Source organism: Neoarius graeffei, chromosome 17 (assembly GCF_027579695.1).
Source record: "Neoarius graeffei isolate fNeoGra1 chromosome 17, fNeoGra1.pri, whole genome shotgun sequence".
Taxonomy (NCBI): domain Eukaryota; kingdom Metazoa; phylum Chordata; class Actinopteri; order Siluriformes; family Ariidae; genus Neoarius; species Neoarius graeffei.
Genome location: NC_083585.1, coordinates 43,097,734 through 43,125,732, shown reverse-complemented (window position 1 = coordinate 43,125,732; position 27,999 = coordinate 43,097,734). Strand labels below are relative to the sequence as shown.

Sequence of the window (27,999 nt, the reverse complement as noted above, 5' to 3'; positions counted from 1 at the left end):
TTGTATGGGTGTCTTTGGTGTAATTCAGATCTGGGCAGCGCTTCTCTATGTTCAGCAAACCAGCCAAGAGACTAAAGACTTTAGACAGTTTTTTTTTTCCTCCAAACAAACCGTGTAAGTTGAGTAATGCTGTTGAATGTAGATAATGTTTAGCTAAAAGATGACAAATAGATGTCAATTTGGTTAGTTAAGCTAGCTAGCTAACTTAGAGGCGGCAGTAACTAGTTACATTTACTCCGTTACATTTACTTGAGTAACTTTTTGGATAAATTGTACTCTTAAGAGTTGTTTTGTTGCAAAATATGTTTTACTTTTACTTGAGTAACGTTACTATTTTGGCTACTCTAAGATTACTCACCTCTGTGTAGAAAATAAGAATATAAATGTATTTGTGTTCCTTTGACTGTTATTTTTTGTAAAGATTTAATTTATTTTTGTGGTAGTTAAAGTTTAAAGTACATGAATTTGCTGATTATTATTACTGTATTCCTAATTCTATTTCAAAATGTTGCTTTCCACATATTTTTTAATCTTTATTGCCGCAATAGAAAGAGCAGGGTGAGAGAGAGGAGACAGTGGACCAGAGGCCAACAGGGACGATTATGCAGGGTCACAGGTGAGAAGAGAATATAACTAGCTATGTCACTACTACTATTCTTAATTCTATTTATAAATTTTACTTTGCACATTTACTATCTATATTATTCCAGGAGAAATTGTAGGAGAAATTGTTCTTAATGTTGATATGTTTATTGTTGTGTCACTTTCACTTGTCACTTCTTGACATTAAAATAAATTATGTGGCTTGTTAGCCTGTTACCTTGTCACTTCCACTCAATTTTGGTGCTGATCATTTTAAACAGGAATGGTGTTTTACAGAACTTTTGGTGTTCAGTGTTGTCATTTGGCACTTAATTATCTGGCTGTCATTCTATGTCAACTCAACCAGAGTTTGGCAGCTTTAGATTTTAGATTTTGACTTTAGATTTTGATAGTATATCATTTTAAAGAACTAAAGTCGGTTCCCTGGTGCTGTGCTGTTTGTGGTTATGCGGTTCTTTAGCTGCTAAGGAGAGGTGCAATTGAATGCGAGAGGATGATAACTTACTCAATAGACCTCTGAACAATTTGTCCCCCTCACTTCTAAATGCCCCGATACACACCCCACCTCTCGCCCAATGTCAGCTGGGATTGGCTCCAGTTCAGTAGTGACTGGCAATGGGTAAACAGTATAGAAACTGAATGAATGAATGAATGAATGAATGATGCCAAGGTGCACTAAATCTCTTCTGACAGCTCATGGTGACCCAAGACCCTACTATGGTACTTTATGTTCAGGTTTCTTTTAATTTGTCACTCACCGTACTGTATTTGTACTGTGTACAGCTGTAAATGTAAAAGTGAGGAATGCCACTGTAAGGAGTGACATATTTGAAGCAGCATAAGCTCATCTCTTCTGGTTTTCCGAAAGAGTGCACACTTCAGTTTTAAAAATGCACACACACAACTTTGTGGGGAGGACTTTTTTTTTTGCACCTCCTTTTCCTCTCAAAGGAGTTAATATATTTGTAGAGCAGCACCAGTCTGTCACTCAAGAGATACAAAATAGTTTTCTCCATTCAGCATCCAAAACGTAAGTTGTTTTTCCTTCTATTTACAAAATTTTAATAATATTTCTTTCCAAACAATATTCATATTCCTGCAATTTTACAGTACTTTTTATGTGTATGCAAAACTTTTACTTATAGGAAGATATAAATTAAATCGTATCATTTATTTATATAACATTTTCGGTTCACAATCATATTTTATTTCCAAAGCTATAAATGTAATACACAGTTAAAGAGGACAACATTTGAGTGTATCTGAATCCAGTTTGATTTGTAAACACATTTTCTTTAGTAAGCAGACTTTAATTTTGCAGCCACAGTTACAGTAAAGAAAGTGTTGTAATTGTTCAAGGCTGTCATAAAATGCTATGAATGGTTAAAGCATATTGAAAGAAAGCCATGTCCAAATATAGTTGACAGCAGTTTTTCTATAAATGAGTTTGGGTTAAAGGAAACAGTAGGTGTTTCCTGCAGTACACAGAAACCACCAAATAGTTTTCTTTGAATTTCACTTGTTGTTGTTTGAAGACACATATTTTAAGGTTCAATTCATGTATCAATGCAATTTGACAGATACTACACAAATAAAATAGAACTGGACCATTTCTATGTAATTTGTGAATATTTTCATTATCGTTGTGATAAAATTTACATCATTAATGGTGCATTTTGAATTCATCGATCAGCACTCTTTCATCATAGTGTCAGATGAAATAATTATTGTTCTGGCAACATTTCACCAAATTTCCTACAGCTTAACTAAAGTCTATTTCCTCACACACCACTTCAAATTTCCTCAAATTTCACTAAGCTGTGTTGGCCAGGGATTTCAGACTGTTCGCAGCCAGGGACCCCTTTAGCTCAAAATCCTCAGAAGTCCTCAGTACAGAGTTTTTATACTAAAACACCTCAGGCTCAGTGAATATCAATGAATAATAACCTCGACTTCATCTCGGTTATTATTCACTGATATTCACCTCGCCTTCTGCGAATAATTGTTAAGTACTATAGTGCTGTTGAATTCTCAAATCAGAAAGTATTGATTAATTTTCTACAACAACATGACTCTGACAGTAGTTCCAGCTCTATCATAAATGATAAACTGATATTAATGTGCTCATTTTACTAGGTTCCTGTTTCTATAGTAACAGCTTATCCACAAGGACTTGTATGGCAGATGATCCACATAGTCTACGGCTCATAACAAACAGATTTTTAAAAGGATGTTGTTGTTTAACAAAGAAAAACATATATTCATTGATTATAGTGAAGTTTTCTGTTACTTTTCTGCTTCTATTAGAGATGATTATAGAACATCAGTGGAAAGAGTCTTGAAAGTTAGTGCTGTGTAGTCTTTTTTCAGTGTTTTATTCAAAAAAGAAAGAAATAAACAGAGAATGATGAGTGATTTACTAAATATAACCAATATTGGCAAAGCATATACAAGTGGTCCATCATGGCTTATTCCTTACGTCATGCATTTTTGTGGGATTGAGAACATGAAGTGTCAATAGTTGAAGTATCTCTTTTGGTTTCTGCATGAGTCCTTAAAATCAGGGCATGAGTTGGACTCGAGTCCTAGTCCTGGACTCGAGTACTACAAGCCTGAGTCTTGTATAGTAGTTATATATATTATACTAGCAGGTTACCCAGGTGTTGCCCGGGTTCTGGGGGGTTTGCCCTCAGACTTCCATGTCAAATTTGGTGAAGATTTGTCAAAAAATGGTGATGTTAACCCAAGACAAACAAAAATCCAAACATCCACCACCCAGGGGCCCACTGGGGACCCCCAGGGATCAAATATGGAATTTCTGAGTTCTGCCAAATTGTGGCTATCTCCTGTACCTACATGCCAAGTTTAGTGAAGATCTGTCGAGAGTTTGTGTTGATAAATGTAATGTGAAAGGCGTCGAAGGAGGGGTTGGGTGGATGTTGGGACCTCCCTGGGGCCCGTACATGAATTTTGCATATATCTGCAAAATTCCGGGTCATCCCCAGACCTACTTGCCAAATTTGGTGAAAATCCGTTGAGGAATGGTGATATATATAACACACACTATGTAGTAAAATATATGTTTTATTTAATATTTTGTTTCAAATTTATTACTGACAGCAGATATGTATTGATTTTTTTTTTCTTTACAGTTTGAGGTGCAGCATGGATCTACAGTCAAAAATACTGTTCATCTGGATTTGTCTTCAGGGTAGAGAATAACATTTTCTTGGGTTACCTGATGTTTCAATTTATTTTACTTTTATTAAATATACCTGGATATTGCAAGCAAAAACAAACTAACTCACTAACAAAAACCTAAGTCTCAGCTCACGGATATTTTGATTGTTTTCCACAGTGATCTGTGCCTCTGTTTTTTCGGATGTGTGGAAGGTAGAAGTTGACCCTAAAATGGAGGCGCTTGTCTCATCTTGTGTCGTGCTTTCCTGTAAGTTTAATTACCCTGGCGATCAGCTTCCTACCTCTCGGATAAGGGGAATCTGGCACAAAAGGGACAACAGAGATGCTCGCATCTTTGATGAAGATCCTCTCAAGATTCTAGATAGCTTCAAGGATCGCACAAAGCTAATTGGTCGACTGGGTGACAGAAACTGCTCGTTGGAGATAAATGATGTGAAAGACCACGACAATGGCCCGTTCTGTTTCAGAACTGAACTCGAAGGTCAAGATAAATACTCTTTTGTGGAGAACTGTGTGAACATGGAGATGAAATGTGAGTTTTTGATATTGACATTTTTATCATTTTTCTCTGCGTGTTGAGTTCTCAGAAATAAGCATTTCAATAATAATCACATATAGAAATTTATCTTTGAAATTCATGGAATGTATACACTGCCAGTCAAAAGTTTTTGAACATCCTGTATTAATGCACTGTATAAAATATAACCCTGTTAAATTATGTGAATGTATTTCTTCACTTTAACTCCAATTGTCATGACAAGTTTTGGGTATTGAACTCAAGTTTATACAGGGCTCCCGCGGGGTTTTAAAAGGTAGTAAAAGGTAGTTAATTAAAATAGGCTAAATTATGGCCAGTAAAAAGTAGTAAAAGGTAGTAAACGTAATCTGACGTGGTAGTAAATTTTTTTGACCCCCATCCAACTGGGCCTATGTGTTTTCTAATTCGTTTAATTAACCTGCATGCCATAATATCCATAAATTACTACATTTGGGCGAATTTATTTTTATGTATCGAGGAGGACCGCAGTGAGGAGTTGGTGGCGCATGCGCATTGAATTCCAATAACGGTCGAATCCAGTATACATTTATACCAGAGATTGTTTAGTACGAGACTGACTTTGTTTATACGGCTCTAGTCGAATCTATCTGTTGACCCGACTAGCGACATCTGCACGAGAATTAAACAATGGGGAAATGCAAATTTTCAGACCTCTGGCTGGAGGAACCTGATTTTAAAGGCTGGCTAAAGGCGGTAGATGGCAATCGGCGAGAGGCGTTCATTGAAAAGTTGATCGAAGAAAAGGTCAAACAACTGAGGCACATGTAATGCGTTGTGTGTGTGTGTGTGCCTGGTGCGTTGTGTGTGTGTGTGCCTGGTGCGTTGTGTGTGCACCATTTGAGGCATCCAAAATGTGATGAGCAAATCTGTTGAACTGTTCAAATGATTAAGATTAACCCTCTAAAACACTGATCTCTGGGAGGAAGGTGTTGACTCTGCCCACGGGCCTTCACGACTACAGGACTGGTGCAAATGACTATCTTAAGCAAACTTGGCAATGTGTTGAGAGACTGCCAAAATAGGGCTTGGGTTATGTGTGTTTTGTATCTTCAGGGTGTCTTGTCTTTGTCATGTGTGTGTGCACCCATGTGTGCGTGCGCCTGGTGCGCTTTGTGTGTGTGTGTGTGTGTGTGTGTGTGTGTGTGTGGGTTCGTGTTTGCCATTTGACCTGATCTAAATGTAATGAGTTGATGTACCTAAGCACATAAGATTTTTTGTGCAAATCTGTTCACCTGTTCAAAAGATTATTCCACAAACAATAGGTTGGCCATCTTGAAAGTGTTGGCCGACAAAATGTAATCAGATCTTGTACCTAATGTGAAGTGTTGACACACAGGGTTTAGTGCAAATCTGTGTACCCGTTAAGAGGTTATGGGCCACAGTTTCACAGTTCAATAAAATTATAAATTACAACCTCGATTCCAAAAAAGTTGGGACAAAGTACAAATTGTAAATAAAAACGGAATGCAATGATGTGGAAGTTTCAAAATTCCATATTTTATTCAGAATAGAACATAGATGACATATCAAATGTTTAAACTGAGAAAATGTATCATTTAAAGAGAAAAATTAGGTGATTTTAAATTTCATGACAACAACACATCTCAAAAAAGTTGGGACAAGGCCATGTTTACCACTGTGAGACATCCCCTTTTCTCTTTACAACAGTCTGTAAACGTCTGGGGACTGAGGAGACAAGTTGCTCAAGTTTAGGGATAGGAATGTTAACCCATTCTTGTCTAATGTAGGATTCTAGTTGCTCAACTGTCTTAGGTCTTTTTTGTCGTATCTCCTGTTTTATGATGCGCCAAATGTTTTCTATGGGTGAAAGATCTGGACTGCAGGCTGGCCAGTTCAGTACCCGGACCCTTCTTCTACGCAGCCATGATGCTGTAATTGATGCAGTATGTGGTTTGGCATTGTCATGTTGGAAAATGCAAGGTCTTCCCTGAAAGAGACGTCGTCTGGATGGGAGCATATGTTGCTCTAGAACCTGGATATACCTTTCAGCACTGATGGTGTCTTTCCAGATGTGTAAGCTGCCCATGCCACACGCACTAATGCAACCCCATACCATCAGAGATGCAGGCTTCTGAACTGAGCGCTGATAACAACTTGGGTCGTCCTTCTCCTTTTTAGTCCGAATGACACAGCGTCCCTGATTTCCATAAAGAACTTCAAATTTTGATTCGTCTGACCACAGAACAGTTTTCCACTTTGCCAGAGTCCATTTTAAATGAGCCTTGGCCCAGAGAAGACGTCTGTGCTTCTGGATCATGTTTAGATATGGCTTCTTCTTTGAACTATAGAGTTTTAGCTGGCAACAGCGGATGGCACGGTGAATTGTGTTCACAGATAATGTTCTCTGGAAATATTTCTGAGCCCATTTTATGATTTCCAATACAGAAGCATGCCTGTATGTGATGCAGTGCCGTCTAAGGGCCCGAAGACCACGGGCACCCAGTATGGTTTTCCGGCCTTGACCCTTACGCACAGAGATTCTTCCAGTTTCTCTGAATCTTTTGATGATATTATGCACTGTAGATGATGATATGTTCAAACTCTTTGCAATTTTACACTGTCGAACTCCTTTCTGATATTGCTCCACTATTTGTCGGCGCAGAATTAGGGGGATTGGTGATCCTCTTCCCATCTTTACTTCTGAGAGCCGCTGCCACTCCAAGATGCTCTTTTTATACCCAGTCATGTTAATGACCTATTGCCAATTGACCTAATGAGTTGCAATTTGGTCCTCCAGCTGTTCCTTTTTTGTACCTTTAACTTTTCTAGCCTCTTATTGCCCCTGTCCCAACTTTTTTGAGATGTGTTGCCATCATGAAATTTCAAATGAGCCAATATTTGGCATGAAATTTCAAAATGTCTCACTTTCTACATTTGATATGTTGTCTATGTTCTATTGTGAATACAATATCAGTTTTTGAGATTTGTAAATTATTGCATTCCATTTTTATTTACAATTTGTTCTTTGTCCCAACTTTTTTGGAATCGGGGTTGTATATGTGGAAGTTTGTTTTCTTTTATGCAAATATGCATTACTCCATGTGTAGCCCTAGCAATGGGAGGTTCTATTATGCATCCAAAGGGAAAGAGTTACACTACCGGTACGTTCAGATTTTCTTTCTATCTTGTCTCATCAGTCCAACTCTTTGGGTAGAGTTGTCACTAACTTATATGTAGCACATTCACTTGGACTAACACATACACTCAAAGATTACCTGGTTAAATTGTGAGAAAATGTCCAAATCCAAATTGTCGCTGTGGTAGTAAAAAAAATTGTGAAGGTAGTAAAAAGGTAGTAAATTCAACATAAAATATCTGTAGGAACCCTGTTATAAGTTTTCGTAAATTAAACTTAAAGTAATCCATTGTCTTGATGACTTGTGAATTTTGTCTAGGTTTTCATTGTTCACTTAACATGTCTGTAAGTTATGAGTTAAAAAATTGGAAAGGGGGTGGAGGAGGGGTGATCCTAAAGAAATTTATGGCCCTTTTCCACTACCCTTTTTCAGCTCACTTCAGCTCGCTTCAGCTCACTTCAGCCCGACACGGCTCGCGTTTCGACTACCTTAGAGCAGCACGACTCAGCTCGCTTCAGCCCTGCTCAGCCCCCAAAACTCGCACGGTTTTGGAGTAGGGCTGAAGCGAGCCAAACCGAGCCGAGTGGGGCTAGGGGCATGAGCAGACACTCCCCTGTGCACTGATTGGTGAGGAGGAGTGTCCTCTCACACCCACACGCGAGCACGCTGGGATCTGTAAATACCGTAAACCCGGAAGAAGAAGAATTACGAATTACGAGAATTTCTGAAGCCTTATGCGCCTCGCCTCATCTATACGCTCTTGCCAGTATCTGTTGGCGTTGTTGGTGACAACAAGCCACAGCACCAAGACCAGCAACACTAACGACTCCATGTTTATTGTTTACTATCCGGGTCGTGAGACGACCGCTTAAAAGATCACTGATGTCACTGTTTGCGCCGCCTAACGACATCATGTGATGTCCACCCACTTTCGCTAACTCCACCCAATGTGTCCACCCACTTCCAGCCAGCACGGTTCAGTGCGGTTGTAGTCGAAATGCAACTCCAACAGCCCCACTCAGCTCGACTCAGCCCAACTCAGCACGGCACGGCTCAGCCCAACTCCGCCGCGTTGGTAGTGGAAAAGCGGCAATAGAGTAAAAGGTTCATCATCCCAGGTGGCACGGTGGTGTAGTGGTTAGTGCTGTTGCCTCACAGCAAGAAGGTCCTGGGTTCGAGCCCAGTGGCTGGCGAGGGCCCTTCTGTGTGGAGTTTGCATGCTCTCCCCATGTTTGCTCCGGTTTCCCCCACAGGCATGCAGGTTAGGCTAATGCCGCTTTTCCACCACCAACGCGGCTGAGTTGGGCTGAACCGTGCCGTGCTGAGTTGGGCTGAGTCGAGCTGAGCGGGGCTGTTGGAGTTGCATTTCGACTACAACTGCGCTGAACCGTGCTGGCTGGAAGTGGGTGGACACATTGGGTGGAGTTAGCGAAAGTGGGTGGACGTCACGTGATGTCGTTAGGCGGCGCAAACAGTGACGTCAGTGATCTTTTAAGCGGTAGTCTCACGACCCGGATAGTAAACAATAAACATGGAGGACATGGAGTCGTTAGTGTTGCTGGTCTTGGTGCTGTGGCTTGTTGTCACCGACAACGCCAACAGATACTGGCAAGAGCGTATAGATGAGGCGAGGCGCATAAGGCTTCAGAAATTCTCGTAATTCGTAATTCTTCTTCTTCCGGGTTTATGGTGTTTACAGATCCCAGCATGCTCGCGGGGCGTGTGTGGGCATGTGAGGACACTCCTCCTCACCAATCAGTGCACAGGGGAGTGTCTGCTCATGCCCCTAGCCCCACTCGGCTCGGTTTGGCTCGCTTCAGCCCCACTCCAAAACCGTGCGAGTTTTGGGGGCTAAGCAGGGCTGAAGCGAGCTGAGTCGTGCTGCTCTAAGGTAGTCAAAACGCGAGCCTTGTCGGGCTGAAGCGAGCTGAAGTGAGCTGAAAAAGGGTAGTAAGTGGTGGCTCTAAATTGACCGTAGGTGTGAATGTGAGCATAAATGGCTGTCTATGTGTTAGCTAGCGCTGCGATAACCTGGTGACTTGTCCAGGGTGTACCCTGCCTCTCGCCCATAGTCAGCTGGGATAGGGTCCAACTTGCCTGCAACACTGCAGGACAGGATAAGTGGCTACAGATGATGGTTCATCATCCCCTTGCCTTTAATAAAACACTAATTTACAATTTCAATGTCAATATATACAATCTGAGTGGGGATAATTAAGTTTTTGAATACAGCACATTATTAAAGGTGTGATGGAACAGTTGTTTAATTTTTTCCCTTATTTATTTGCAGACAGTGAGTCAACTGTAATAAAATATAAGAAACTCTACAAACTGTTTGACTGGCAGTGTATATATAGAGAGATTCACTTTATCTCTTATTCAACCCAAGTTTGTTCACTCCAGAAAATTCAGTGTTGTAGCCTTATTCATTTAAAAACTTGTTTATGCTTTTTTTTGTGATCAACATTTTATTGATTTTCAACGGGGGGGCACAGACATATTAAATAGCACTGTGTACAGCAATAGTGAAGTACCAAAAGCAAAACAAGCAAAAGCAAAGACATAAAAAAGGATTAGTGTGTGAGTGTACATTATCGTGTCATCCAAGAAATTATATCGGATGAGAAGTTTTCCCAGGCTTCTACGGTAGCAGGTTGGGCTTTATTCAGTCTCGCAGTAGTAAATTCAAGATTAACAATTCTAAGAAGGCTTTGTATCCAGAATGACTTCATACAGATATCAGGAGTAAACCAGTGTTTTGTAATTGTTTTCTTTGCAGATGTGAACCCAGCAAATAACATTTTACATTGAATTTGTTTTAGAGAGATGTCAGAGGTATCATTAAGGAGACAGAAACCAGGATTAGGAATATAATATAAGAGATGTCAAGTACATCAGATAACACAGAATTTACATGGGTCCAAAGGTTAGATATGATTGGACAATTCCAAAACGTGCAAAAACGTTCCAGGTGAGGTGTTCTTGCATATGTGACAGTCATACGAAGCCTGTAGTTTCATCTGGAATCTCTTATAGGGTGTGATGTATGCTCTGTGAATGGTTTTAAAGTGAATAAGTTGATGAGCTAAATTCTTAGAGGTTAAACTTAAATTCGACCACACAGTATCCCAGTCTACATTCACATCTAATTCTTCCAGTTCCCTATTCCAAATAGATTCAATTGACAGAGGCTTTAGACTATGTTCAGTTAGTTTGCTGTATATTATAGAGACAAACGATCTACCAAATATAGGCAAGATCCATTCTAACATGGGATGAGACGGAAGGGAAGAGTCCCAGGGAACACCATATGCTTTTAAGGCTGATCTTAGCTGAAAGTAAGCAAAGTAAGAAGATGCTGGGAGAGAGAAGCGTGTCCTTAAGTCCTGAATAGAGCAAAGACCTTGAGCATCATATATATCACCAAACATGTTTATTCCAAGTGATGACCAAGAGGATTGAATAAATGGTTGGTTACCACATAATAAATTAAAGTTGTGCCATAGTGGTGTATTCTTACAGAATTTAAAAGGGCCACCCATCCATCTTTCTGCCCTCTTCCATACCTGTACAGAATTAGCAATAATAGGTCCGAATTTGTTAAGTGCTTTAGTACGTATATTGGTAAACAAGATGTCCTGTAGCCCATGTGGTGCAACCTTAGCAGACTCAATAATTTTCCATGCAGTGGTAGCTACTGGGTTGACCCATGTGCTGAGTGCCCTGATTTGGAATGACCAATAATAATGTTCAAAGTTTGGTACTGCCAAACCACCAAGCAGTTTTGGCCGCTGTAATGTTGTCAAACGAATCCTAGGCCTTCTATCATTCCAAATAAATTTGGACACCATAGAATGTATGTCTTTGAAATAAGTTGGAGGGGGAGGGAGTGGCAACATGACAAAAAGGAAATTGATACGTGACAATACGTTCATTTTAACTGTATTAATTCTGCTTTGAATGGTTGTTTTTAAATTCTTCCATCTTTCAATGTCAGACTTTATCTTGGTTAGCATAGTGTTGAAGTTGTCCCTGTTTATCTTATGTATGTTTTTATGAATTTGAATGCCCAGATAGGTAAAAGAGCTTTTGACCTGAATACATGCAGGGATAGGAGCTTTTATACTTTTATTATTCAGAGGCATTAAGGTGGACTTTGACCAATTTATTTTGTAGCCTGAGAGGCCACTAAAATAATCAAATTCTTTCATTATTGGGTGAATGGAGGTGTCAAAATTGTCTAAAAACAAAATAACGTCATCTGCATACAGTGATATAATGTGGTTTTGATCACCAATTCTCATAGGATAAGCTGTGGATTGTCTAATGCCTTGTGCTAAGGGCTCCAGGGATAGACAAAATAAGAGAGGGGAAAGAGGGCATCCCTGTCTTGTTCCACATTGCAATTTAAATGGGGGAGAGATCAGGCCTCCTGTTAGGACACTTGTACAGGGTGAGTGCTACAATTTTTTTTATCATTGCAATAAACTTATGCCCAAACCCAAAACGTTTTAATACTGCCCACATGTATTGCCACTCTAGCCTGTCAAAGGCTTTCTCCGCGTCAAGTGAAAATACAGCACATGGATTTTGGTGGCTATCGGCAGCATCTACGATATGTAGCAGCCTTCTCATGTTATCAGATGCGAACCATCCCTGGATGAAACCTGTTTGGCCCGTGTTAACTAAAGAGTGAATGACTCTTTCAAGGCGCAGTGCAAGAGCCTTAGCATATACAACCCCGATTCCAAAAAACTTGGGACAAAGTACAAATTGTAAATAAAACGGAATGCAATGATGTGGAAGTTTAAAAATTCCATATTTTATTCAGAATAGAACATACTGTAGATGAAATATCAAATGTTTAAACTGAGAAAATGTATCATTTAAAGAGAAAAATCAGGTGATTTTAAATTTCATGACGACAACAAATCTCAAAAAAGTTGGGACAAGGCCATGTTTACCACTGTGAGACATCCCCTTTTCTCTTTACAACAGTCTGTAAACATCTGGGGACTGAGGAGACAAGTTGCTCAAGTTTAGGGATAGGAATGTTAATCCATTCTTGTCTAATGTAGGATTCTAGTTGCTCAACTGTCTTGGGTCTTTTTTGTCGTATCTTCCGTTTTATCATGCGCCAAATGTTTTCTATGGGTGAAAGATCTGGACTGCAGGCTGGCCAGTTCAGTACCTGGACCCTTCTTCTACGCAGCCATGATGCTGTAATTGATGCAGTATGTGGTTTGGCATTGTCATGTTGGAAAATGCAAGGTCTTCCCTGAAAGAGACATCGTCTGGATGGGAACATATGTTGCTCTAGAACCTGGATATACCGGTACCTTTCAGCATTGATGGTGTCTTTCCAGATGTGTAAGCTGCCCATGCCACATGCACTAATGCAACCCCATACTATCAGAGATGCAGGCTTCTGAACTGAGCGCTGATAACAACTTGGGTCGTCCTTCTCCTCTTTAGTCCGAATGACACGGCATCCCTGATTTCCATAAAGAACTTCAAATTTTGATTTGTCTGACCACAGAGCAGTTTTCCACTTTGCCACAGTCCATTTTAAATGAGCCTTGGCCCAGAGAAGACGTCTGAGCTTCTGGATCATGTTTAGATATGGCGGCTTCTTTGAACTATAGAGTTTTAGCTGGCAACGGCGGATGGCACGGTGAATTGTGTTCACAGATAATGTTCTCTGGAAATATTCCTGAGCCCATTTTGTGATTTCCAATACAGAAGCATGCCTGTATGTGATGCAGTGCCGTCTAAGGGCCCGAAGATCACGGGCACCCAGTATGGTTTTCTGGCCTTGACCCTTACGCACAGAGATTCTTCCAGATTCTCTGAATCTTTTGATGATATTATGCACTGTAGATGATGATGATATGTTCAAACTCTTTGCAATTTTACACTGTCAAACTCCTTTCTGATATTGCTCCACTATTTGTCGGCACAGAATTAGGGGGATTGGTGATCCTTTTCCCATCTTTACTTCTGAGAGCCGCTGCCACTTCAAGATGCTCTTTTTATACCCAGTCATGTTAATGACCTATTGCCAATTGACCTAATGAGTTGCAATTTGGTCCTCCAGCTGTTCCTTTTTTGTACCTTTAACTTTTCCAGCCTCTTATTGCCCCTGTCCCAACTTTTTTGAGATGTGTTGCTGTCATGAAATTTCAAATGAGCCAATATTTGGCATGAAATTTCAAAATGTCTCACTTTCGACATTTGATATGTGTGGCAGCGGGGGCATGGTCAAGCATCGGTCTGTGACCGGAGGGCGGAGTCAGGGAAGGTAAGTGGCAGAATCGCTGCACCTGATGTTGGTTAATCTGTGTTTGTGTGTCTTCCCCAGTGACCGCGTCCTATATAAGGAGAGAGAGAACAGAGGAAGGAAGCTCTCTCCCCAACCAGACGACTGATGTGTGTGTGCGTGTCTGTGTGACTGGGAGTTTGTTAAAAAGCTGAAAAGCTGCAAATAAAGAGTTTTTGGGAAACTCCGTTCTGGCCTGCTGTACTTCTGTGCTCCACCCACCCGCTCAACATACTACAGTGGTGCCGAAACCCGGGACCGGAGCACAGAGGAGAACAGCCCCATGGAGTCCTCCCCCTTCACGGACCTGATCCACGCCCTCGCCATGGCTCAACAGAGCCAGCACCAGGCGCTGGTCGCCCTCCGAAAGGAGCAAGCGCAACGGTTTGAGGCCCTGGTGCTGGCGCAACAGGAAGATTGTCAGGCGTTCTGGTACCTCCTCGCGTCGGCGGGGTCCACCACCTCCACTGCCGTGGGCCCTCCCCCTAACGAAGATGGGCCCACACGACGACCCCGAGGCCTTCCTAGTGCTCTTTGAGCAAGCAGCAGAGGCCTGGGGCTGACTGCTGGAACAGTGTGCGGCGCTCCTCCTCCCCCTGCTAACGGGTGAGGCGCGGCTGGCCACGCTACAGCTCCCCGCCGACAGCCGGCTGGTCTATGCAGACCTGCACCGGGCCGTCCTCCAGCGTGTGGGGTGCACCTCTGAACAACAACGCCAGCGCTTCCACACTCTACGCCTAGAGGAGGTCAGCTGGCCGTTCGCGTTTGGCCAGCAACTCTGGGATGCCTGCCAGAGGTGGCTGAGGGCTAACAACCGCGAAGCCAAGGGAATCGTCGATCGGGTGGTACTGGAACAGTTCATCATGCGACTCCCTGACGGAACCGCGGAGTGGGTCCAGTGCCATCGTCCAGCGTCGCTGGATCAGGCCATCGAGTTGGCAGAGGATCATTTGGCGGCTGTTCCCACAGCAGGATCGCAGATCTCCTCTTCTCTCTCTCTCTCTCTCTCTCTCTCTCTCTACCCCCCCTCCTGTGTCTCATCCTCGCCCCGTTCCCCCACCACAGAGGCGGCGGGCCGGCTCCATCCCAGCCGGCCCGCCGCACCCGCGGTGCCCTCCTGTTTCCAGCTTCCATGTCTGTCTTCCCCCCCCCCCCCCCCCCCCCTCAGGTGAGTGAGCCCCAGAGCCCTGGTGCAGAGAGAGAGCCCGGGCCGGTTTGCTGGCGCTGCGGGGAACCGGGGCACCTCCAGCATCAGTGCTCGGCAATGGAGGTGGGCGCGGTGGTCCAGATCCCTGATGCACCAGGAACCGCCCTCGATCAGGCCGGAGCGTATTGCATACCAGTGAGTGTCCAAGGGGATACGTATAAGGCTTTGGTGGACTCCGGCTGTAATCAGACCTCAATCCACCAAAGCCTGGTGCAAGACGAGGCATTGGAGAGAGCACAATTGGTGAAGGTGTTGTGTGTGCACGGAGATGTTCACAACTACCCTTTAGTGTCAGTCCACATTCTATTTTGAGGGGAGAAATTTAGTGTAAAGGCGGCGGTTAATCCTCGCCTTACCCACTCGATAATTTTGGGGACTGATTGGCCAGGATTTCGGGAGTTAATGGCACATTTAGTGAAGAGTGGGTCCTGCCGTAGTTCAGCAGGGGGAGGTCCCAGTGTAGCATTGGCGGGAGCAGCTGTCACAGAGCCGTCTATGTCATCTCCGCGTCAGAGTGAGGAGCCGCTGGCTCCTCCTCCTTCTCTCGGGGAATCCCTCGCGGATTTTCCGTTAGAGCAGTCGCGAGACGAGACTCTGCGGCATGTGTTTGACCAAGTGAGAGTAATCGATGGTCAAGCACTCCAGCCAAACGCCACCCCATCCTTCCCCTATTTCTCCATGATAAAAGATAGATTATACCGAGTGACGCAGGACACTCAGATTAAGGAGCCAATCACGCAGCTTTTGATCCCAAAGAGCCGCTGGGAATTGGTATTCCAGGCGGCTCACTTTAATCCTATGGCTGGACACTTGGGGCAGGATAAGACACTAGCCTGAATAATGGCCTGATTCCATTGGCCAGGGATTCGCTGCGATGTCCGTAGGTGGTGTATGGCTTGCCGTGAATGCCAGTTAGGAAATCCAGCAGCCATTCCAAAAGCGCCTTTGCGCCCTCTGCCATTAATCGAGACCCCATTCGAAAGAATTGGGATGGATCTCGTCAGGCCATTAGATCGGTCAACACGAGGATATCGCTTTATTTTAGTTCTGGTGGACTATGCAACACGATACCCAGAAGCAGTGCCTCTTCGCAATATCTCAGCACGTAGTATTGCGGAAGTGCTCTTCCACATCATCTCCCGAGTTGGAATCCCCAAAGAGATTCTGACTGATCAAGGCACTTCGTTTATGTCACGCACACTGCGCAAACTGTATGGGTTACTGGGAATTAAGCCGATCCGCACCAGCGTTTATCACCCACAAATGGACGGTTTAGTTGAATGGTTCAACCGCACCCTCAAGAATATAATTAAAAAATTCGTAAGCAAGGACACACGCAATTGGGATAAATGGCTCGAACCCCTCTTATTCGCAGTGCGAGAGGTCCCACAAGCCTCCACGGGGTTCTCCCCGTTTGAATTATTATATGGCCGTAAGCTGCGCGGCATCCTAGATGTACTGCAGGAAAATTGGGAGGAGGGACCTTCACCGAGTAAAAATGAAATTCAATACGTTATCGACCTGCGTGCAGAATTCCACACACTCACTCACCTAACACGGGAGAATTTGCGGCAGACCCAAGAACGGCAAATCCGCCTGTATGACAGGGGTACGCGCCTTAGGGAGTTCGCACCAGGAGATAAAGTACTCGTACTGTTGCCCACATCGAGCTCCAAATTGATCGCCAGGTGGCAAGGACCCTTTGAGGTCACACGGCAAGTTGGAGACGTTGACTATGAGGTGAGGCGGACGGACGGGGCGGGGCGCTACAGATTTACCACCTCAATCTGCTCAAACTCTGGAACGAGGAGGTCCCCGTGGCGTTGGTGTCAGTGGTTCCGGAGAAGGCGGAGCTGGGGCCGGAGGTCCCAAAGGGAACATTGGCATCGCATACCTCTCCGGTCCCCTGTGGAGACCACCTCTCCCTGACCCAACTCACGGAGGTTGCCCAGTTGCAGACCGAATTTTTGGACGTGTTCTCGCCCCTGCCCGGCCACACCCGCCTCATAGAACACCACATTGAGACGCCCCCCCCCGCCGGGGTGGTAGAGCGCAGCCACCCTTACAGGCTGCCCGAACACAAGAAAAAGGTGGTTCGGGAAGAACTCAAGGCCATGCTCGAAATGGGCATCGTCGAGGAGTCCCACAGTGACTGGAGCAGCCCGGTGGTCTTGGTTCCCAAGGCCGACGGGTCGGTCCGGTTCTGTGTGGACTATAGAAAAGTCAATGCGGTGTCTACATTCGATGCATACCCAATGCCTCGTATTGACGAGTTGCTTGATCGACTAGGCACGGCTTGCTTTTATTCGACACTTTATTTGACAAAGGGTTATTGGCAGATCCCCTTGACTCCACTATCCCGAGAAAAAATGGCCTTTTCCACACCATTTGGCTTACACCAATTTGTCACACTTCCTTTTGGGTTGTTTGGGGCGCCCACTACGTTCCAGCGGCTTATGGACAGGGTCCTCCGCCCCCACGCCACCTATGCAGCCGCGTACTTGGACGATATCATAATTTATAGTAACAACTGGCCGCGGCACCTGCAACACGTGAGGGCCGTCCTCGGGTCACTGAGGCGAGCAGGTCTCGCAGCCAACCCGAAGAAGTGTGCGATTGGGCGGGTGGAAGTACGGTATCTGGGCTTCCACTTGGGCAATGGGCAGGTGCGTCCCCAAATTAATAAGACAGCAGCGATTGCAGCCTGCCCGAGGCCCAAGACCGAAAAGGGGGTGAGACAGTTCCTGGGGCTGGCTGGCTACTATCGTAGGTTTATACCTAATTATTCGGACGTCACCAGCCTGCTGACTGATCTCACTAAAAAGGGAGCACCAGATCCGGTCCAGTGGATGGAGCAATGCCAGCGGGCTTTCTCTGAGGTGAAGGCTGCACTGTGCGGGGGGCCACTGTTACACTCCCTTGACTTTTCTCTCCCCTTTACATTGCAGACGGACGCATCGGACAGAGGGCTGGGAGTTGTGTTGTTGGCATACTTCACTGGATATACTTTGCGTGCACCTTTGAGTATGGCTGATCTGTCCTGCCATTGTAATAGTCTGAAGATAAGGGTGCATGGCTTGTTGGTGTTAGCATCACGGCCATCATACACCCGATGTGCCCGCTCAATGTCAATGTCCAGACCTACCAGTGATGGAATCCATTTGGGAAGATTAGCCTTGAGATAGCCGACTGTATCAGAACCCTCTGCAACTTGTTTATGCTTTGATAAAATGTAATATGAGCAAGTCCTAATGTAAACAATTTAATGAAACTTCTCTTCTTAGCCTACATGTTAAGCCTATTCTGTTCTTGAAATGATCCTCATATTACAACCTCAAATTTTTCTGATTTGTGGTGATATGAGAATCATTTTGAAAGTGAAAATGCTACAACAATGACCCAGTCCTGTTGCACCATTTTCACTTTCAAAATTCACCATGCGTTAATGCTGTCATCACAGAAGTATAAGTTGCCTTTGCCAAGGGCACTGAGACAATCCCATACCATGACAGACCCTGGCTTTTAGACTTCTTGCTGTAACAGTCTGGATGGTCCTTTTTGTCTTTCGTCGGGTGCACATGGCGTCCGTTTCTTACAAAAAAAGACCTAGAGTACTGATTCATCTGACCATAATACACATTTCCACTGTATAATGGTCCATCCCAGATGCCTCTGAGCCCAGAGAAGTCGACAGTGCTTCTGCACAGCAAATTCCTCAGTGTTGAATTAACACTTTCAGAGTTAATTTGTGTCCAATTGGACCTAGAGAAACACAGTAGGGTGTTAATTCAACACTGGGGATTTTGCTGTGTGGGCACAGTTAAATTAAGCTTTCCTTTTTGCACAGTAAAGTTTTAACTGGCATTTGTACATGTTGTGGTTGTTGTACTTAACAAATGTTTGCCAAAGTATTTCCAAACCCATGTAGTTATATCAGTTAGAGATGAATGATGGTTTTTGATGCAGTGCCATCTGAGGGATCAGAGATCACAGGTGTTCAGCTTAGGCTTGAACCCTTGCCCTTTACACACCAAAATTCTTCCAGAATCCTTGAATCGTTTCATAATATTATGCACCGTAGAGGATGAAATATCTAAATCTCTTCCTGTCTTTCTTTGAGGAACATTATTTTTAAACATTTCAATAATTTTCTCATGCACTTGTTGACAAACTGGAGCTCTTCAGCCCATCTTTGCTGCTGAAAGACTAGGTCTTCCCTGTGTACTGATTTTCTACCAAATCATGATTACAGTCACCTGCTTTGAATTAAAAACTTATTTAATTGTTTTACCTCATTACGAGCCCTAAATTGCCCTGTCCCAACTTCTTTTTGGAATGTGTTGCAGGCCTGAAACACAGGAATTGATGTATATTAACAAATGAAATGTAGTTGACCAGATAAAACATGAAATATCTTGGGTTCATACTGTCTGCAATGAAGCACAAGTTAAAGTAAATTTAGAAATCACTGCTTTCTTTTTTTTATTTGCCTTGTCCATACCATCCCAACATTTTCTCATTTGGGGTTTTATTTTAATTTTGAAGTTATTGAGATAATTTTAGTTAATAGTAACAACTATGCCATTGTACTTCATATACAGCTCAACCTGACAAACCAAACCTGGAGCTTGATGAATCCATCATAGAGAAAACACCTACCACCTTCAAGTGTTCTATCAGACACACCTGTCCCACACACCACCCAACTATCAAATGGAGTCTTCAAGGTGCTACAAACAAAATGTTCTATAAGAAGCTTGGCCATGGAGTTTGGGAGGTGGAGTCCCTCCTGACCATCATTGCCACAAAGGAGGATGATCATAAAGACATCACCTGCACTGTCACTTTCCATGGCGAACTGAAATCTGAAGTCTCTCGCAAGATATACATAAAACGTAAGACAAGTTAGGTTGTGTGTTGTTGGATTGTGAAGTAAATGTTTTTTTCCCCTCAAATAAGATGCAAGCAGGCACAAACTTAGAGACGAGAAGAAGGTTTTATTGAAACTTCAGGTTCATATCCTGACCTATGAGTGCTTGTTCAGTGCTCACACTCTCCCTCCTTCCAGGCTTCTCTCTTCCAACCTTCTCTCTCACTAAACACTTCGAAAACACCCTTTATACTAAAGTTCTTCACCCCAAAGTTGTAACAAAGATAAAGTTACTGTGGGCCTTTGAAGCCACACACACACACACACACACACCATCCTGTCTGTTCTGTGCTGGAGGTTTTACTCCTTATCTCTGATCTGAGCTTGTAAATATCTGTTTTTAGGACTCCGGTTTTAACACAAATTGCTGGTCCAGAAACACTCTTTCCATCAGGCAGAAAATTATACCAGATCTAAAATAATGAACCATGACACATTGTACCAAAACATTAGAAATGAGAAATACAGCATCTTCAGAAGCAGTCTAGGAATAACTCATCAATGCATAATATAAGATAGATTAATTGAATGAAGTAATAAATAATAAACATTAGCAAATTGTCATAGAATTAAAGGGAAATAATTTGAAACAAATAATTAAAGACAAATATTTCCTTTAGAGCCGTATGCACAGTACCCTTAAGGAAAATGCAAAGTATTTAAATGTGCAAAAATAGAACAGTAGAGCCACATTTCTTTCCCTTTAAATAGCTCTGTATTTTTTCAGGTAAAGAAGATTCACTTCACATCATTATTCCTGTGTGTGCTGTGCTCGGAACCATCGTTGTGTTTGGAATAACATGTTTCTTTGTGACCAAGAGATACAAGTGAGTCTGAATTAAGCTGAAGATTCATATATAAGCCCTGCGATAACCTGGCGACTTGTCCAGGGTTTACCCTGCCTCTCGCCTACAGTCAGCTGGGATAGGCTCCAGCTTGCCTGAGACCCTGTAGAACAGTGGCTACAGATAATGGATGGATGGATGGATATATACAGTGATGCTTGAAAGTTTGTGAATCTTTTAGAATTTTCTATATTTCTGCATAAATATGACCTAAAACATCATCAGATTTTCACACAAGTCCTACAGTAAAAGTAGATAAAGAGAACCCAGTTAAACAAATGAGACAAAAATATTATACTTGGTCATTTATTTATTGAGGAAAATGATCCAATATTACATATCTGTGAGTGGCAAAAGTATGTGAACCTTTGCTTTCAGTATCTGGTGTGACTCCCTTGTGCAGCAATAACTGCAACTAACCGTTTCTGGTAACTGTTGATCAGTCCTGCACACCAAATTGGAGGAATTTTATCCCATTCCTCGGTACAGAACAACTTCAACTCTGGAATGTTGGTGGGTTTCCTCACATGAACTGCTCGCTTCCGGTTCTTCCACAACATTTCGATTGGATTAAGGTCAGGACTTTGACTTGGCCATTCCAAAACATTCACGTTATTCTTCTTTAATCATTCTTTGGTAGAACGACTTGTGTGCTTAGGGTCGTTGTCTTGCTGCATGACCCACCTTCTCTTGAGATTCAGTTCATGGACAGATGTCCTGACATTTTCCTTTATAATTTGCTGGTATAATTCAGAATTCATTGTTCCATCAATGATGGCAAGCCGTCCTGGCCCAGATGCAGCAAAACAGGCCCAAGCCATGATACTACCACCACCATGTTTCACAGATGGGATAAGGTTCTTATGCTGGAATGCAGCGTTTTCCTTTCTCCAAACATAACGCTTCTCATTTAAACCAAAAAGTTCTATTTTGGTCTCATCCGTCCACAAAACATTTTTCCAATAGCCTTCTGGCTTGTCCCCGTGATCTTTAGCAAACTGCAGACAAGCAACAATGTTCTTTTTGGAGAGCAGTGGCTTTCTCCTTGCAACCCTGCCATGCACACCATTGTTGTTCAGTGTTCTCCTGATGGTGGACTCATGAACATTAACATTAGCCAATGTGAGAGAGGCCTTCAGTTGCTTAGAAGTTACCCTGGGGTCCTTTGTGACCTTGCCGACTATAACACGCCTTGCTCTTGGAGTGAGCTTTGTTGGTCGACCACTTCTGGGTAGGGTAACACTGGTCTTGAATTTCCTCCATTTGTACACAATCTGTGTAACTGTGGATTGGTGGAGTCCAAACTCTTTAGAGATGGTTTTGTAACCTTTTCCAGCCTGATGAGCATCAACAACGCTTTTTCTGAGGTCCTCAGAAATCTCCTTTGTTTGTGCCATGATACACTTCTACAAACATGTGTTGTGAAGATCAGACTTTGATAGATCCCTATTCTTTAAATAAAACGGTGCCCACTCACACCTGATTGTCATTCCATTGATTGAAAACACCGGACTCTAATTTCACCTTCAAATTAACTGCTAACCCTAGAGGTTCACATACTTTTGCCACTCACAGATATGTAATATTGGATCATTTTCCTCAATAAATAAATGACCAAGTATAATATTTTTGTCTCATTTGTTTAACTGGGTTCTCTTTATCTACTTTTAGGACTTGTGTGAAAATCTGATGATGTTTTAGGTCATATTTATGCAGAAATATAGAAAATTCTTAAGTGTTCACAAACTTTCAAATACCACTGTGTGTGTGTGTGTGTGTGTATGTATATATATATATATATATATATATATATATATATATATATATATTTAGAGAGAGAAAGAGCGTTGGGTGGGGTGGGGGGGGAAGAGTAGCACATTGTCATATCCAACTACATCATGTCTCATTGACAAATAAGAAAACACCTAACATTATCATAATGAATGCAAACGATGAATGTACTGTTAGTACTTACTGCTGTCAACCAGTTTGCTAACTTTAGCAATGTTTCTGCAATATGTCTGCCGAACCTTGTAGTTATGTGCAATGAATACACAGGCAAAGGTCACACTGGTAGGCATGTAGGTTGGTAGACAGGCAGGTAGGCCATCCAATCTTTTCATCTGAACCAAATGAAATGATTGGACGAGCTTTTTACAGCCACAGACTGCCACAGAATATGGATTTTTTTTTCTTGTCAGAGCATTTGATTTATTCATTGCTATCCAGATGTAAAGAGAATTTCAAAAAAATAACAAAAATGTTTCTAAAAAATGACTAGATTTAATGCATTAATGTTGCAATGCTTGTGTTTATGCAATTCATGTATCTTAAGGTTATATATAAGCTAGGTATTCATTCATTCATTCATTCATTCATTCATCTCATCTCATCTCATTATCTCTAGCCACTTTAACCTGTCCTACAGGGTCGCAGGTAAGCTGGAGCCTATCCCAGCTGACTACGGGCGAAAGGCAGGGTCGCCAGGTCATCATAGGGCTGACACAGAGACACAGACAACCATTTACACTCACATTCACACCTACGGTCAATTTAGAGTCACCAGTTAACCTAACCTGCATGTCTTTGGACTGTGGGAGAAACCAGAGCACCCGGAGGAAACCCACGCAGACATGGGGAGAACATGCAAACTCGGCACAGAAAGGCCCTCATCGGCCATGGGGCTCGAACCCGGACCTTCTTGCTGTGAGGCGACAGCGCTAACCACTACACCACCGTCCCGCCCCTCTCATTCATTCATCTTCAGTAATTGATTTATCTGTGTCAGAGATAAGGTGGGTCCAGAGCTGATCTGGGGAACACTGGTGTGAGGTGGCAATACACCCTGGATGGGACACTAGTCCAATACAGTCCACCACACACACACACACACACACACACACATCTAGCCCTAGTTGCTGTCATAATTTATGGACTTATTTCTTTTTCTTTTACATCACCATCAGGAGTCAGATCCAAGAGCTCCAATCTAGAAATCCAAATGGGTAAGTAATTAATAATTTGGTGGTTTTGCTAAGCAAATAAATAAGCTGGTAATAGTTTTTGTTGTTTGTAACTTCAGTGCTACTCTGGCACTGATACAGTGGCTCTGGTGAAAAAAAGGATACATTTATTTTCATTAGATAAGAATCTCAAGGTAACACTTTTAATTAAAGCTCACAAATTACAGGGTAACTACCTGTTATTGCAGGGTAACTACCTGTTCAGTAAGGCATAAGAAAACTATATATGTACAGATATGTACAGATAATAACAGTAACCATATGGCATGGTAAATATTCAGTTCAAATCTGTTAAGCTGGCAAAAAATTAACTTCATAAGAAATAATTTCACATATACAGTACATTCTCAAAAATACTCACCTTAAGCCTTTTCAGGAGGGTGATAAACTGATAAGTGAAAAACTCTTGCTTGGACGATAGCCGCAGTGCCGCTCTTCAGTGAAACAATAGTGCCTCTGAGTAAACAGTGGAGTGATTATTCATGTGAGAGAGACCCTTTTATCATACAGAAACATTACAGGCAGCAAATATCAATGAAAAATGTGCTTACATAAACTCCATTGACTCCAGTAATTGATATCAACTGATTGCATCAGTTTTTTTTTTCAAACTATAGAACCACTTACTTCTACTACCATACCCTTAATTAATTTTAAGTCCCCTCAAATTATGTTTAGAAGTACAATGAATTTGAAATCATAGTTATAGGCTTCTTATTTGTAAAATGTTTGTAAATTGCCCAATAGGTACCATCCATCCATTATCTCCAACCGCTTATCCTGTTCTACAGGGTCGCAGGCAAACTGGAGCCTATCCCAGCTGACTATGGACGAAAGGCAGGGTACACCCTGGACAAGTCGCCAGGTTATCGCAGGGCTAACACATAGACAACCATTCACACTCACACCTACGGTCAATTTAGAGCCACTAATTAGCCTAACCTGCATGCCTTTGGACTGTGGGGGAAACCGGAGCACCCGGAGGAAACCCACGGGGAGAACATGCAAACTCCACACAGAAAGGTCCTTGCCGGCCGCTGGGCTCAAACTCGGACCTTCTTGTTGTGAGGCGACAGTGCTAACCACTACACCACCATGCCGTCCCCAATAGATACCACTTACTTTTAAAATAATACCATATACTTTTTACATAGTTTTCCTTATGCCTTATTTAACAGGTACTTACCCTGTCATAACAGCTACTTACCTTATGATTTGCGGACTGTAATTTAAAGTGTTACCTTTGCATTCATTGGAAGATTTCACTTTTCTTATTTTCAGTGTGCTGAAAATAGCCACATGCTTTTTAATTTCCTGTCATGTTCACAGCTATGCAGGATGTAGTAGTTGTATAAGATTGTCTACTAAAAGCTTATGCAGAGCCGATCTGTTTTTTCCAAAGTTTATACTCATAAAATCCAAGTGAATATATTTTTATGTGCACAATTTTACGTTTTATATAATACACAGCAACTGTTGATGTAAAATGGACTTATTCTTTACATTTCTTTCCTAAGAATGTGGTAACTTTAAATGGCCACTATAAAATAACTAGTAATTAATAAGTGTATGTTTTGAGGACATTTTGTCCCATATAGGATTATGTGTTCTTATCTGTCTATGCTACACTTCATTCTAACAGTAATATTTTCCATAATGATGGGAAGCTATTACATACCAGCAATATACACTTAGATATGGATAAATGCTTGTAGTAAGTAGCATTAGTTATCTGTCATTAACTGTACAATATAAATGCGACAAATTACTAGAATAACTATATTTCTATATTACTTCTGTAAATATATTCTTTGTTTAACAGAGACTAATTGTTAATTAGATAAACATCTGTAAAATATCTATTTCCACTGAGTGCATTGGAGTTTCATTCATGATTTTTCTACACTGTAAAAATGATTTGTGTTTTAACTTAAAGTTAGTACCCGGGCTACCTTAAAATTTTGAGTTCATTGAAATTAATATAGTAAGTTAACACAATGAGGCGAACAATTTAATTTACTAAATGAATTTCAATGAACTCAGAATTTTAAGGCAGCCTGGGTGCTAACTTCTTTAAGTTAAAACAACAAATCATTTTTTACAGAAATAAAGATTTATCTATTCTACTATACACTACTGTGTGGTTCATTATCCTAAAAATAACAGACCTGATTCTTCCTTCTACACAGGGCATGGAGTCGTCTCTCCAGATTTTCTCACAGGTAAGCATGCATTAACTTGTATACTACTTCTTCCATACCAGTGACAGTAAAATCATCGTATTTAGATGCCGTGATGAATGTTACATACATTTCCTACACTTTCTGTAATGACTGATGTGGTTGTTCTACTCCTGTAATTAACAGGGTCAGGTCAGTGGAATGGCTGAGAAACACGAGGAACACAGCCGGACTCACTCAGAACTAATCTAAGCAGACTCATCTGTTGCCTGTTTTTATTTATACACTTCACCAGAAAAAAATTGTATTTTTAAGGGGCAAGCTTAATGCTTTTGGCATTTTAGGTTTAAGGCTAGGAATAGATTTAAAACCAACACTTAGATTTAATAGTGCATGCAATTTAAATACATGTATATGATTCACACACACACACACACACACACACACACACACACACACACACACACACACACACACATTACTGTGTTAAGTATTATCTCTTATTACTTTTATTCTTCTCTCATGAAATTTTTTTAAACTCAATCTTTTAATTTGAATAAAGTGTAATGTACTTTATTCATGCACAACTGGGGAATGAGAGCTTGACTTGAATCTCATCATGTGCAGTTTTTAGAGACTTGTTTAATAAAAGTTTAAATGAAGAATGACCCTCTACCTTGGTTGAATGACACAGAAATGACATGGTTGGACATCATGTACCTGTAGCCAACGTCCCCCTTTATTTATTTATGTGCCTTTCATGGCTGCTTTTCTTTTTTTCTGTTAATAAGTTCTGATAGGTTTGTCACTTTATGAAGACATGCACACATGCATGCACGCATGCGCGCACACACACATGTTTGTTTCACTATCACTGTGAGGACCTTCCATTGACATAATTATTATTGCAGTTAATTAATGCTGTGCCTGCACCTCAACCTAACCCTGACCTTAACCTCAGTAATGAAAAGTAAACTTTTTGGCTCTTTTATTTATTTATTTAATCAATTTTTTCTCATCTCATCTCATCATCTCTAGCCACTTTATCCTGTTCTACAGGGTCGCAGGCAAGCTGGAGCCTATCCCAGCTGACTACGGGCGAAAGGCGGGGTACACCCTGGACAAGTCGCCAGGTCATCACAGGGCTGACACATAGACACAGACAACCATTCACACTCACATTCACACCTACGGTCAATTTAGAGTCACCAGTTAACCTAACCTGCATGTCTTTGGACTGTGGGGGAAACCGGAGCACCCGGAAGAAACCCACGCGGACACGGGGAGAACATGCAAACTCCACACAGAAAGGCCCTCGCCGGCCACGGGGCTCGAACCCGGATCTTCTTGCTGTGAGGCGACAGTGCTAACCACTACACCACCGTGCCGCCCTAATTAATTTTTTGTTTAAAAAAAAAAAAAAGTACAACAGCAGTTTCCTTATGGGGACCATCCAAATGTCCCCACAAGGTTGAAATAGTCAGATTTTACTATCCTTGTGGGGACACTTGGTCCCCAGTAGTACGTACACACACACACCTCATACTGCTGATTTCTCAAATCTGATTCATCAGATGATGTTCGTGAATTTTCTATAACAGTATAATTATGATGATAGTTCCAGCTGTAAGTATACATGTTTATTTAACATTTACAGCAGATCCCCCAGTGTCAGTGCTTTTGTAAATTTTCCGACATGGGAAAGGACAGAGGATAAGGTCTGAAAATGATACCTGTGAAAGTACAGATAATGTGCCGTAATCTGTAAGGCGGCATGGTGTTGTAGTGGTTAGCACTGTCGCCTCACAGCAAGAAGGTTCCGGGTTCGAACCTCATGGCCGACAGGGGCCTTTCTGTTGGAGTTTGCATGTTGTCCGCGTGGGTTTCCTCCGGGTGCTCCGGTTTTCCCCACAGTTTAAAGACATGCAGATTCGGTACAATGGGGCCACTGTAATTGGCGCAAGCTGTTGTGGTTTCCCATGCCATGATGTATGTACATATATATATATATAGATATATATATATATATAGATC

The 27,999-nt window shown here is 42.1% G+C and overlaps 1 protein-coding gene across 2 annotated transcripts; it reads left to right on the top strand.

Annotated features, from left to right (window-relative positions):
• The first annotated feature begins 25 nt into the window (after positions 1-25).
• LOC132901691 (myelin-associated glycoprotein-like) lies at positions 26-26,630 on the top strand. 2 transcript variants are annotated; one of them, XM_060944250.1, is made up of 9 exons: positions 26-114; positions 549-616; positions 3,756-3,814; positions 3,962-4,336; positions 19,589-19,882; positions 20,645-20,744; positions 23,729-23,767; positions 25,975-26,007; positions 26,152-26,630. In XM_060944250.1, the coding sequence occupies exons 2-9, from the start codon at positions 603-605 to the stop codon at positions 26,210-26,212; spliced, it is 975 nt and encodes a 324-aa protein (XP_060800233.1). In that variant the 5' UTR covers positions 26-114; positions 549-602; the 3' UTR covers positions 26,213-26,630. The 2 variants fall into 2 exon arrangements, with proteins under 2 accessions (XP_060800233.1, XP_060800234.1); XM_060944251.1 differs by lacking the exons at positions 26-114; positions 549-616 and adding an exon at positions 1,570-1,633.
• The last annotated feature ends 1,369 nt before the right edge of the window (positions 26,631-27,999 follow it).

Excerpts from the sequence above, each read along its gene's own strand:
- LOC132901691 (XM_060944250.1), top strand. Across the intron at positions 3,815-3,961 it reads CATCTGGATTTGTCTTCAGG|TGATCTGTGCCTCTGTTTTT; the intron begins GTAGAGAATAAC and ends TGTTTTCCACAG. Across the intron at positions 26,008-26,151 it reads CTCTCCAGATTTTCTCACAG|GGTCAGGTCAGTGGAATGGC; the intron begins GTAAGCATGCAT and ends TGTAATTAACAG.